Source organism: Phacochoerus africanus, chromosome 15, assembly GCF_016906955.1.
Source record: "Phacochoerus africanus isolate WHEZ1 chromosome 15, ROS_Pafr_v1, whole genome shotgun sequence".
Lineage (NCBI taxonomy): Eukaryota > Metazoa > Chordata > Mammalia > Artiodactyla > Suidae > Phacochoerus > Phacochoerus africanus.
In genome coordinates, this window is record NC_062558.1 from 130,091,867 (window position 1) to 130,104,826 (window position 12,960).

The 12,960-nt window shown below is 38.0% G+C and overlaps 1 protein-coding gene across 3 annotated transcripts in view; it reads left to right on the top strand.

The window, feature by feature from the left end:
• Positions 1–12,960, top strand: part of SEC23IP (SEC23 interacting protein) — a 50,815-nt gene that overhangs the window by 13,882 nt on the left and 23,973 nt on the right. For all 3 annotated transcript variants that reach the window (XM_047760297.1, XM_047760295.1, XM_047760298.1), the window contains exons 5-11: positions 3,323–3,412; positions 6,853–6,973; positions 7,967–8,056; positions 9,792–9,933; positions 11,128–11,336; positions 11,694–11,812; positions 12,212–12,364. In XM_047760297.1, coding sequence (XP_047616253.1) covers positions 3,323–3,412; positions 6,853–6,973; positions 7,967–8,056; positions 9,792–9,933; positions 11,128–11,336; positions 11,694–11,812; positions 12,212–12,364 — 924 coding nt within the window. The remainder of the gene's footprint in view (positions 1–3,322; positions 3,413–6,852; positions 6,974–7,966; positions 8,057–9,791; positions 9,934–11,127; positions 11,337–11,693; positions 11,813–12,211; positions 12,365–12,960) is intronic.

Sequence of the window (12,960 nt, forward strand, 5' to 3'; positions counted from 1 at the left end):
TAACTTTTACAATTTATTACTTGTCATGACCCAAAGTTGGAAAAACACTGTTTTAGAGCAGAGTCAGAACCCAGCTAAGAAGAGCAAAGACTGAAAAGAAGGCATAAAGTTAATTTCGTTCTTAGGAACACCAAATGTTAGGAAGCGCCAGTCTCCTAAAACATAATTTCAATTATTTGAATAAGGAATAAAGTATGAAAGGAAGACTGATATCTCTAGCTTAATTTTATTTTATTTTATTTATTTATTTATTTATTTTTGTCTTTTGTCTTTTTGTTGTTGTTGTTGTTGTTGTTGTTGTTGTTGTTGTTGCTATTTCTTGGGCCGCTCCCGCGGCATATGGAGGTTCCCAGGCTAGGGGTTGAATCGGGGCTGTAGCCACCGGCCTACGCCAGAGCCACAGCAACGCAGGATCCGAGGCGCGTCTGCAACCTACACCACAGCTCATGGCAACGCCGGATCGTTAACCCACTGAGCAAGGGCAGGGAGCGAACCCGCAACCTCATGGTTCCTAGTCGGATTCGTTAACCACTGCGCCACGACAGGAACTCCTCTAGCTTAATTTTAGACTTAAATAATTAAGTAAACAAATGAACAAACATGTGCTATAATTTTTGGTATCTTTGGTGGGACCCCTACTGAAGGTATAATGTTTCAAGGCTGAATGTTTAGTCTTAATTGTTTTGAAGCTACGGTATATACTTTCCAGTCTAAGCAGCACTGGAAAGTAAATACTTTCTCTTAACTGTATTTGATTATAAATGGGTGACACAGGCTTTGAGGGTAGAATTCATGTACTTACCATCTCAATAGCATGTGGTTGTTTCTTAACTTTGGGAGCTTCTAGGAAATGCAGACCAGCTCAGGGAAGAGGCAGAGGAGTTAGGAAACGAGAAAGCCACTGAGAAGATGAGAATCATATATACTGCTAGTATTGTCAGTGATCCTGTCCCATCAGATCCCTGAGGCAAAACAAGAAAAGAGTTGGAAGCAAAAAACACCTTTAATGATGACATGAATGTCTATGTAGAAACCAGGGGAACCTCTAGAAATGCCATTAGCACCAATTTAAGAGTTTAGCCAGTTTGTGGATATAAAATCAGTATGTACAAATTAATACCATTCCTATACAATAGGAATAACCAATTAGAAACCATGATAAAAAAAGACTATAACATGAGCAAAACTACTTGCTAAGTAGGAAAAAAGCCCAATGAAAGATATGTATGAACTTTATGGAGAGAAAGTAACAGAATTGAGGGATGTAAAAGATGACCTCAAAGAAACAGAGCAAACTATTATGTTCATAGGTGCACAGTCTCAATGTAATAAAAACGTCAGTTCTTCCCAAATTGTTTTATAAATTTTATGGAATCCCGATCAAAATTACATCAAGGTTTTTTGGGTAAAGTTTGCAAACTGTTCCTAAATTTTATGTGGGAGGTCAAAATTCCAGGAACCAAGACCCATTTTGAAGAACGATGTATGAAAACATTCTCTACCAGACAAGATACATTATAAAGCTCTGGATTGAAAGGGAAATGAAGAGGTGAAAATAGTTCTTAAGATGGTGAAACTTTAACATTTTTGTTTGTGATCTTTTAAAAATTATAAATAGGAGCTCCCATTGTGGCTCAGTGGAAACGAATCTGACTAGCATCCATGAGGACACAGGTTCAATCCCTGGCCTCTTTCAGTGGGTTAAGGATCCGGCATTGCCATCTTTGGTGTAGGTTGCAGACATGGCTTGGATCCTGAGTTGCTGTGGCTGTGGTGTACTCCCAGCGGCAGCTCTGATTTGACCCCCGAGCCTGGGAACCTCCGCATGCCGTGGGTTCGGTCCTAAAAAGCAAAAAATTAAAAAAAAATGAAGTAAAAATAAAAGTTATAGATAAATATATTTAAAAAAATTTTAAAAGCAGCAAGGAAAGAGGGTCAACTGGATAAAGACTGATGGGAAAGAATTGTCATGGAATGACTGCCCAGGAGACCAAAAGAACCACTTCTATTTTGACAAGATTGCCAATCAGTTACTATTTTATTTTAAATTTTTTTGGCTTCTTAGGGCTGCACCCACAGAATCTGGAGGTTCCCAGGCTAGGGGGTCTAATTGGAGCTTAGCCGCCGGCCTACACCAGAGCCACAGCAATGCGGGATCTGAGCCACGTTTGCGGCCTACACAGCAGCTCACGACAATGCCAGATCCTTAACCCACTGAGCAAGGCCAGGGATCGAACCCACAACCTCATGGTTCCTAGTTGGATTCGTTAACCACTAAGCCATGATGGGAACTCCTCTTTTTTTTTTTTTTTTTTTTAAAAACTTGATTGCTTTGTCAGGCAAAGGAGGCCACAGCAAGCTGATGCCCTAAAGACTGTGCCCTCGCTATTAATAATTCTTAAAAAAGACTTCGGACAGTGGGTGTATCAGAGGTTCCCCTTACCTCATCTTTGATCTCTCTCCAAGGGACCCTCAGACTCTGGCCCTATAGAAAGAAGAATAGTGTCTCTGGAGGAACAGTAAGAAAATGGATGGACAGTGAAGTCTTTGGGTCAGAAAGTTGTGGTGGGAATGAACCACAGTTCTGCTTTTGCTCCTACCACTGTGATCACTGTGAGAGCTTGGGCAGCTGTGAACTGAAAGTGGCTGCTAGCAGCCAAATTGTGTCCCTCCCCAAAAAAAGACAGGTTGATGTCTTAACCCTAGTACCTCAGAATGTGACTTTATTTGGAAATAGGGTAGTTCCGGATATAATTAGTTAAGATGAGATGGTAGGGTCAGCCTCTTAATTCAATATGACTGATGTCCTTAGAAGAAGACACCCTTGTTAAGACAGACACAGATGGAGAAGGCCGGGTCCAAGTAGAGGATTGGCCTGGTGCACCTGTAAGCCATCAGCACTAAAACCTGCTTACAGACCTCCAGGAGCCAGGAAGAGGTGAGAAAGGAGTTCCCTACAGGTTTCAGAAGGAATGTGGCTCTGCTGACACATGGCCTCCAGAACCGTAAGGCAATCCTTTCTGTTTTTATAAGCCACTCAGTTTGTGGTACTTTGTTATGGCAGCCCTAGGAAGTTAGTATACTCTCTAGATCTTGGTTTTCATCTCCATGTAATGAGGAGAATATTATTTAGCAGTTATTGAGAGCAGTTAATTAACTGAGGTACTGTATATAAAGGGACAGTAAGTATGGTAACCGGTTAGTACATGAGTGCTGCTATTATTGCTGTTTTTATTGTTATCATGGTTATAATTGTTTCCTACACTTTTTCTTAATGTGATAGAGATTTGTCAAACTGGATTGTGTATTTTTTACATTGCAGGCTGAATATAAAAAAGCTGTAACCACGAATCAGTGGCATCGCAGATTAGAGTTTCCAAGTGGAGAGACAATTGTTATGCACAATCCAAAGGTAATGATACTGTTTAAGATAATAAAGTCTTTAGGCTTTTAAAAATAATTACTTTACTGAAGGGATAGTTCTGCAGTAGGGATATATTTTTCTGCAGTAGGAGTATGTTTACATTAGCAAAAGAAATAAATGTGAAATTTAAATTTCAGTTTCTCTTATGAAGTTTCTCTTTATGGTAACACATTGGCTGAAACTTAGTTGCATCCTTGAAGTTAAGCTTGATAAATTTTTGTACTTGATGCAGGATTAGCAGACTTTTCTGTAAAGGGCCAGAGAGTAAATATTTAAGGTTTCGGAGGCCAGTTAGTTTCTGAAAGCAGCGTAGGAAACATGTAAACTAATGGATGTGGCTATTTTCAATAAAATATTATTTATAAAAAGAAGCATTGGGGCAGATTTGACGTGAGGCCATAGTTTGCCTACCTTGCCCTTGTTTCAGCTTTTAAAGTAAAACTCTAATCTTCCTCTTTTTATTTGTATTGTCTCCAAGAACCTTTGTTTTTTTAAAAGATATTGGTGTGGTGTTTACATTCTCCATTTACCATCGTTAATCTCTCTGAGCTCCAGATTCCTCACCTGGAGGTTTATTTCCCAGGGTTGTATTTTAGATGAAGTGAGGTAATTTATGCACAAGCATCTAACATAGTGCTTGGCATTCAGTAGCTTCTTAGAACATAGGCCATTTATTACAAAAGAGTATAAAAGAAAAAACAAAAATAACTTACATTCTAACCAACTTGAAACCCGTTGTAATATTAAAATAAGGTAAAGGTAAAAACGTATTCATATCCCATCAAAAGTTAAACAGTAGAGTGTTTGCTTCAGCAGCACGTATACTTAAATTGGAATGCTATAGACATGCAATTTGTGAAGTTTTCCATATTTCAAAAAAAAAAGTGACAGCAACTGTGGTGCCTTACATCCCAGGATTTGTTTTGCAAAGCTAGTTAAAAAAGTTTTTTTAAATAGTATAAAAAGGGGGTGGGGGGATGTGCTTGTTTTGTGGGATGGAAATCCTGTGAAATTGGATTGTGATGATCATTATGCAACTACAGATGTGATAAATTCATTGAAAAAAAAATAAATAAATGAGCATTTCAAGAAAAAAAAAATAGTAAACTATATTGGCATTCCCACTGTGGCATAGTGGGTTAAGGATCTGGCATTGCCATAGCTGTGGCCTAAGTTGCAGCTGTTGCTTGGATTCCATCCCTGGTCTGGGAACTTCCATATGCCGCGTGTGGCCAAAAATGTAAAAAAAAAAAAGCAATCAAATGAAATAAAAAGCCTCTTACCTCTTTGTTCTCCTAGTTTCACCTCTCAATGGTAACCACTCATACTTTTTGTTTTTTAATTGTTTTCTAAATTTTTAATTTTTAAAATTATTTATTTAAAAATTTTATGTATATATATTTTTTGGCCTTTGCATGCAGTGGCTTGATATAGGATCTCAGTTCCCAGACCAGGGAATGAACCTGGGCTGAAGTGGTGAAAGTGCCCAGTCCTAAACACTAGACCACCAGCAAACTCCCTTTGTTTTTTTTTAAACTTTTTTTTTAAATATAAACACAAAAAATTTTGCATACCATCTTGCATGAATTCATTTTTTGAGGGGGAAGGTTGACGCTAAACTTTTTTTTAATATTGAAGTATAGTTAATTTATGTTAGTTTTCGGTGGTAGCATTGTGATTAAGTATTTTTACAGATTATATTCCTAAATTATTAGAAAGTAATGGCTATCTATAATTCCTTTGCTGTGCAAAATATCCTCGTTGCTTATCTGTTTTATACACAGTATCTCTTTTTTTTTTGTCTTTTTTGTCTTTGTTGTTGTTGTTGTTGTTGTTGCTATTTCTTGGGCCGCTCCCGTGGCATATGGAGGTTCCCAGGCTAGGGGTCGAATTGGAGCTGTAGCTGCCAGCCTGCACCAGAGCCACAGCAACGCAGGATCCGAGCCGAGTCTGCGACCTACACCACAGCTCACGGCAACGCCGGATCCTTAACCCACTGAGCAAGGCCAGGGATTGAACCTGCAACCTCATGGTTCCTAGTCAGATTCGTTAACCACTGAGCCACGACAGGAACTCCTCTTTCTTTTTTTTGCTTTTTAGGGCTGCACCTGAAGCATGTGGAAGTTCCCATGATAGATGTCGATTTGGAGTAATGGCTTCCAGCCTACGCCAGAGCCACAGCAATGTGGGATCCAAGCCGCATCTGCAGTCTATGCCACAGCTCCCAACAGTGCTGGATCCTTAATCCACTGAGTGAGGCCAGGGATCAAACCCACTTCCCCATGGGTACCAGTCGAGTAACCTGCTGAGCCATAATGGGAACTCCCTGGGGTTTTCTGCCTATAGTGTCATGTCACCTACAGATAGTGACAGTTTTACATCTTCCCTTCCAGTTTGCATGCCTTTGACGATTCTATTTCTTCTCTGATTGCTGTGTCTAGGGCTTCCAATACTATGTTAAATAGAGGTGGCGGGAGTGAACATCCTTGTCTTGTTTCTGAATTTAGAGGAAATACTGTAAAATTTTCACTGCTGAGTGTGATGTTAGCTGTGGTTTTGTCATAAATGGCTTCTATTATGTTCACTGTGGTACTGGATGCTGAATTTTGTCTAATGCTTTTTCTGTATCTGTTGAGATAGTCATGTATTTTATTTGTTAATGTGGTGTATCCCATTGATTGATTTGTGAATATTGAACCCTCCTTGCATCTCTGGAATAAATCCTACTTAATCATAGTGCATGACCCTTTTTATGTGTTGTTGGATTTGGTTTGTTAATATTTTGTTAATGATTTTTCATTTATATCTGTTAAAGATATTGGCCTGTAATTTTCTTTTTCAGTGTCTTTGGTTTTGATATCAGGATAATGGTGGTCTCATAGAATTAATTTGAGAATGTTCCCTCCTCTTCAGTTTTTTGGAATAGTTTGAGAAGGATAGCTATCAGCTCTTCTTTATATGTTTGGTAGAATTCCCCTGTGAAGGGGGAAAAAATAGTATATGTTTTCCTGAAAAGTGGTAGGTAAATCCATTGTTGGCATTGAAGTTGAATTTGCAAATTGTTATTTAAAGTATTTTGCCTTATATGTATTTATAAAACAAAGATTCCTCTATTGCAGGTAACTTTTCCATGATATCTTATGTGTAAATCTGAATGTTTGTTACATTTTAAAATCAAGGCATACTACTTCTGATTTAGTTGTATTATTTTCCGACATAAGCATTGGAAATAATGATATTGATTTGCATAGTATTAATGGTTACTAGCAAAATTGGTTACAAATTGGTTTTGGAGGAATAGATCATGTACCTGATCTATAGACTATACTATGAAGTTGTTTATTATGTAGTGAAATACATTATTCAGCTTATAGTGGAAATGAATTTGGTAGTGAGCTTTGTCATAATCTTTATCTTGTATTTTGAAGGTTATTGTTCAGTTCCAGCCTTCATCAGTGCCAGATGAGTGGGGGACCACACAAGATGGACAGACAAGGCCCAGGGTTGTAAAGCGTGGAATTGATGATAACCTTGATGAAATTCCTGATGGTGTGTATAATTCGTGACGGTGTGTTTAGGACCAAGGTCACTTTTAGCTTCTCTATTTTAGAATGATGAAAAGGAAAACATTTAATGGAATTATCTACCATTCCATGCAGAAATCAGCCAGGTTGGCACATATCTTTCCTTTTAATTTTATTACTTCTATATCTCTTTGTTTTTAAATTTAGAATTCTGTTGAAGATGCACTAACCATGTAATATAGATTCCAAAATACATATTATTGTGAAGAAGCACTTCGCTGGTTGAAACTAGGCTTTTGACATATTTTTGGTCATTTTGTCATGCCTCACTAGTTTGTATTACTTTAATGCAGGAGTGGCAATTTTTTCCTGCATATGGCCAGGTAATAAATATTTTAGGCTTTGCAGGTCATATGGGCTCTGCTGTATCTACTTAACTCTGCCAGTGTAGTGTGAAAGCATTTGTTAGACAGTATGCAAACAAATGGGCAAAGCTGTATTGAAATAAGGCTTCATAAAAATAGGCAGTGAGCAAGATTTGGGGAAATAAATGGGCTCATATTGTGAATCTGAATGAAATAACTAGAGTAAAATAGTAGATTTAACTTGGAAATGTTCGCATATAGTATGTATGGATCTAACAAAGAGAAGGATTTTGGGAAAAGACTTTGAAGTTTTATATTGGTAAATTGCTTTTCCATGTGGGGCTTAGTGTCCTGGGGAGTCCTGAAGAAATTAAAAGGTTATAGAGCCTCTACAGGTACAAAACTGCTGGTCATCATTTGCTGATGTCCTCTGGGATCAGAGTGGCCTATTTCTTTCATCCTTTGATTGAGTTCACTGTTACCTGCCAGGATTGACTTTGAGCTTTGTTCATCCGTAGCTTGGAAGGGCCATGAATTTCTTTGACAAGTTTGTGATGACAAAAGGGACTTCTAGAATATTGCATTCAATTAAGAAAACCTAAGCAAATTCCCCAGCTTGTATGTCTTTATGCACGTCTGTCTATCTTTTGCAGGAGAAATGCCTCAGGTAGATCACTTGGTGTTCATGGTGCATGGCATTGGCCCTGTGTGTGACTTGCGTTTTAGAAGCATTATTGAATGTGGTAGGTGTTAGTCATTTTACTTCATGGGATGATTTGAAAACTAATAGAAGAACTTTTAAACCTTTTTTTTTTTTTTTTAATCTTTTTAGGGCCACACTGGAGGCATGTGGAGGTTCCCTGGCTAGGGGTTGAATCAGAGCTCTAGCTGCTGGCCTATACCACAGCCACAACAATGCCAGATCCAAGCCACATCTTCGACCTACACCACAGCCCACGGCAATGCCGAATCCTTAACCCACTGAACAAGGCCAGGGATCAAACCCACGTCCTCATGGATACTAGTAGGGTTCATTAACTACTGAGCCATGAAGGGAACTTAAACCTTCATCTTTAGGGTAGTTTCCAGCTGTATGCCTTTGGCTGAGGGACTGCAATAGGAGATTTAAATAATTGCTGGGAAATACTAATTTGTGCTTGATTTACTCTTGTGACATTTATAACTCAAAAAATCCTAGATTGTGAAGAATTAAAAGGGATCTTGGAAGTAATTTAGTCTTTCTGACAGCCTCTGACTGAGCACTTCCAGCCACTAGTAACAACTAATTTATGGTGAAATAGTTCTGAGAAGCTGTTTAAAGGAACTATGAATCTGCCTGGTTTGCATAAATTTTTGAAGTTTAATTCTTACGTCTGTAATAATAGTTCATATTTATTGACTACTTGGGGTGTGCCATTTAACCCTCACAATAAATCCTTTGGAGTATAGGTGCTGTTACTGTTACCTTTACTGTCAGGTGAGGAACTGAAGCCCAGGCCACGGTCTGTAGGTTCTAGAGCAGGTAATTTGATTCCAGAGTGTACCTACAGTGCCATTCTGCCTCCCAGCAGTGGTAGTTGAACCAGTATTTTTCATTTATTTATCCTTCTAAAATACTAAAAGGTTAACAACAACTTCCTAAAGATTGGATTTTTTTCTTTTTTGGATTAGTTTTGTCATCTTTTTGTTTTTCCTGAAAAGCTTATATTATAAAAAATACTGGGAGTTCCCTAGTGGCTCATAGCTTAAAGATCTGGCATTGTCACTGCTGTGGCTTGGGTTTGATCCTTGGCCCAGGAACCTCCACATGCCATGGGAGTGGCCAAAAAAATTTTTTAAAGTAAATTAATTAGGAGTTTCCATTGTGGCTCAGCAGGTTAAGAACCTGACTAGGATGCAGGTTCAATTCTTGGCCTTGCTCAGTGGGTTAAGGATCTGGTGTTGCCCTAAGCTGTGCTGTGGGTTGAAGATGTGGCTTGGACCTGGTGTTGCTGTGGCTGTGGCGTAGTCTGGCAGTTGCAGCTCTGATTCGACCCGTAGCCCGGGAACTTCCATACGCCACAGGTGCAGCCCTTAAAAAAAAAAGGCAGAAAACAAAAAGCAAAGTAAATTAATTAATTAAAAGAATACTGGTTTGGAGCTGTCATGGCGCAGCGGAAATGAATCTGACTAGGAACCATGAGGTTTCAGGTTCGATCCCCGGCCTCGCTCAGCGGGTTAAGCATCTGGCGTTGCTGTGAGCTGTGGTGTAGGTCACAGATGTGGCTTGGATCTCGTGTTGCTGTGTAGGCTGGCAGCTATAGCTCTGATTAGACCCCTAGCCTGGGGACCTCCATATGCCTTGGGTGTGGCCCTCAAAAGACAAAATAAATAAATAAATAAAAGAATACTGGCTTAATTGAGGTAATTGCTAAGTACATATCAAGCTAGGAAATTTAATCAAGTTAATTTGTCATCCCTGATTTTTTTTTTTTTAAGTGGATGATTTTAGGGTGGTTTCTCTCAAACTGCTGCAGACTCATTTCAAGAAATCTTTAGATGCTCAGAAAATAAGCCGAGTGGAATTCCTTCCAGTTCACTGGCATAGTTCCTTGGATGGGGATGCCACAGGTGTTGACAGGTTTGTGGATTTCCATAACTTTTTTTTTTTCATTTTGATAAACTTGATTTTTCAAATTAGTCAAATTTAGGATTTAAATTTTAAACTGTAAGGTAGTTTATTATGTCAAATACATTTTAAAACTTTGTAGTTGCTCTGACATAATTAAATACTGACAAGTTTATGTGCTATTGTGTGTGCGTGTACCTGCATATGGATGTATGTATGTGTATATTCCAGTTATACATATTTAAGAGAATCTAAGAAACTTGAGCTGGCTTTAAAATACTAATCTAGACTGGCTTAGACATGGGCCTGTCCTGTACATTATAGAATGTCTAGCAGCATCCCTGGCCTCTCCCCACTGGATAACAGGGTGACTCTGCCCTCAGTTAACAACCAAAAATGTCTCTAGTCATCACGGGATGTCCCTTGGGGGTAAAACCACCCCTGGTTCAGAACCACCCCTGGTTATTTAGATTGTTTCTCAGTGGAGACTCTTCAGACTGTATCACGGGCCATTTAGTATCCTTCGTCTAAATGCCAGCAGCACTCACTAGGCACGGTGGCAACTAAAAATGCCTCCATGAATTTTGAGTGCTTCCAGTTGAGAGCCGCAGATTGAAGTAGTATTTATGCTGGGGACACATGACTAATAACATACTTGGATTTTAGTGAACATCCTAATGTTTGCGGGGGCGTGTGTTAATAAAACTAATCCTTCGAACATTCTCTTCTATCCGTGTTAGGCCCTGTTATGGGGGTGTGGTCTTTTTCTGTGGGGGGAGAGTTTTCTGAAGTATGGCCATTCTCCAATCAGGGAAGATTTTCATTCCATTAAGCTCCTTTCCTGCTTCTTGCTACATTCTCTATTGTCTTTTCTATCTACAGTTTTTGTCAGGTATCCTTATGTCCAATAAATTGGAAGAAAAATGGAAGAGTAGGCTTCTTTGGTCTTTAAAGTAAAAGTCTTTGCTTTGGACTTGTTTTATATGGTAACTTTAGAGAATCCTGAAATTCTTAGTATAGTTATTGGCACAAATGACCAATTTTTTGGCTTATCTTGATTTATTTATAATAACTCTATCTATACAAGCAACTCAATCTGTGGGATTATTTTACTCAGTGTATTTTCAGGATTCAAAATCTAAACCTTTAAAAATCCACAGATTTAAGGTTGTTGTGATTAAGTATCCTTTTTTTTTTCCTAAACAGGAATGTTAAGAAAATTACTTTACCAAGTATTGGTCGGTTTCGTCACTTTACCAATGAAACCTTGCTAGACATTTTATTCTACAATAGCCCCACCTACTGTCAGAGGATTGTGGAGAAAGTGGGGTTGGAAATAAACCGTCTGCATGCCCTCTTCGTGAGTCGGAACCCAGACTTCAAAGGAGGGGTCTCTGTTGCTGGTCACAGTTTAGGTAAAAACTTTCAAATATCCACATTTTAAATACCATTTTTGTTGAGTCATCACTGCTTTCCATGTGGGTGACATTGTTCAAGGTTTAGAATTACAGATTTTAAGTTTTATAATGGGTAGAAATGAATGCATTGTTTATATTCTGCCTTTGCTCTTCACCTTTTATGTTACCTAGGAATGTTTTCTATTTCAATTTATTCTGTTCTTTGGTAAAACAAGAATATTGATTATCGATCTTGATTAACATCTTTTAAGTAACTTCTGCTTAGGACTTTGAACAAAAAAATAGATTTTTTTTTTTAGCGTTCTAAAAGCACCTGTGTGTTATAAAGCAAAACGTTTTGCTTCTTTTTTTAAGGCTCTTTAATCTTGTTTGACATCCTGTCTAATCAAAAAGATTTGAATTTGTCAAATTCTCCTGGGCCTTTTGCTGTTGCTAATGGAGTTGTGAAGCAGCCACATTATCAGGAAAAGCAGGTATGGTCCAGTTAACATCTAGGTTTAGAATTGGAGCTGAATAGTTTTCTAAAATTGAGCCGTTTCTGTGTATCACAACACCCCGAAGTTTATAGGTGTAACGGAATCCGTAGAGCTCAGTATTTGAATTTCTCATTCTTCTTCCTTATGGATTATAAATTTAAATGTGAGAGGAAGTTTATGATTTTTTAAAAAAAATGTAAATTATGGGGAATGGGAGCATGGATTTACTAAATTTATATACTTTTTCAGAATATTCAAATTTTGGATATCAATCTGCCAAAAATTATAATTTATGTATGGATTAGAATTAAGGTGTTTCCATAGTTTAGAAAATAACTTTGTGGGAATCTTTCTGAGCTTTGTGATCTTCCCTCACGGTTTTTTTTTTCCCCTAAGATACCCGAAGAGCCAAAGCCGATGTTGGATGAGTCTTGTGACCTTGATGTTGAAAATGAAGAAGTCCTAACTTTGCAAGAAACTCTGGAAGCACTTAGCCTCTCTGAATATGTTAGCACTTTTGAAAAGGAAAAGATTGATATGGAATCTCTGGTACTGATGATAGTTTGATTCATTTTTGTTTAAAGTTGTTTTTCCTGTGTATAAGATTTAAAAAATTAAGAATAAGATTTAAACACTTTAGCATCATAATACATTCAGATAAGTCAGAGACTTAGATGTTTAAAAAGTTGAAAAAAGATAACTTTTTAAAAATAATATGGGAGAGCTTTTCTAAGTATGATGTAAAACCCAGAAGCCATAAAGGAAAAACATTTGTGTAGCAGAGGATGCCATAAAAACATCTGAAGGCCGGTGGTAGGTTAGGAAGACTACTTGGAACATACATTATAGACAAAGGTTTATTTCCTTACAGTTCAAAGCTCCTACAGATTAGTTATACAAAGACCATCAACGAAATAGGAAAATAGGCAAAGAAAATGAACAGATGATAATAAGAAAATAACAAATGACTTTATCATATGAAAACTCATAAATATGTTAAAAGTGCAATGAGTTTTTTTTTTTTTTTAAACTATCACTTGACAAGTATATTAAGAGTTTGGGAGTTCCCGTCGTGGCGCAGTGGTTAACGAATCCGACTAGGAACCATGAGGTTGCGGGTTCGGTCCCTGCCCTTGCTCAGTGGG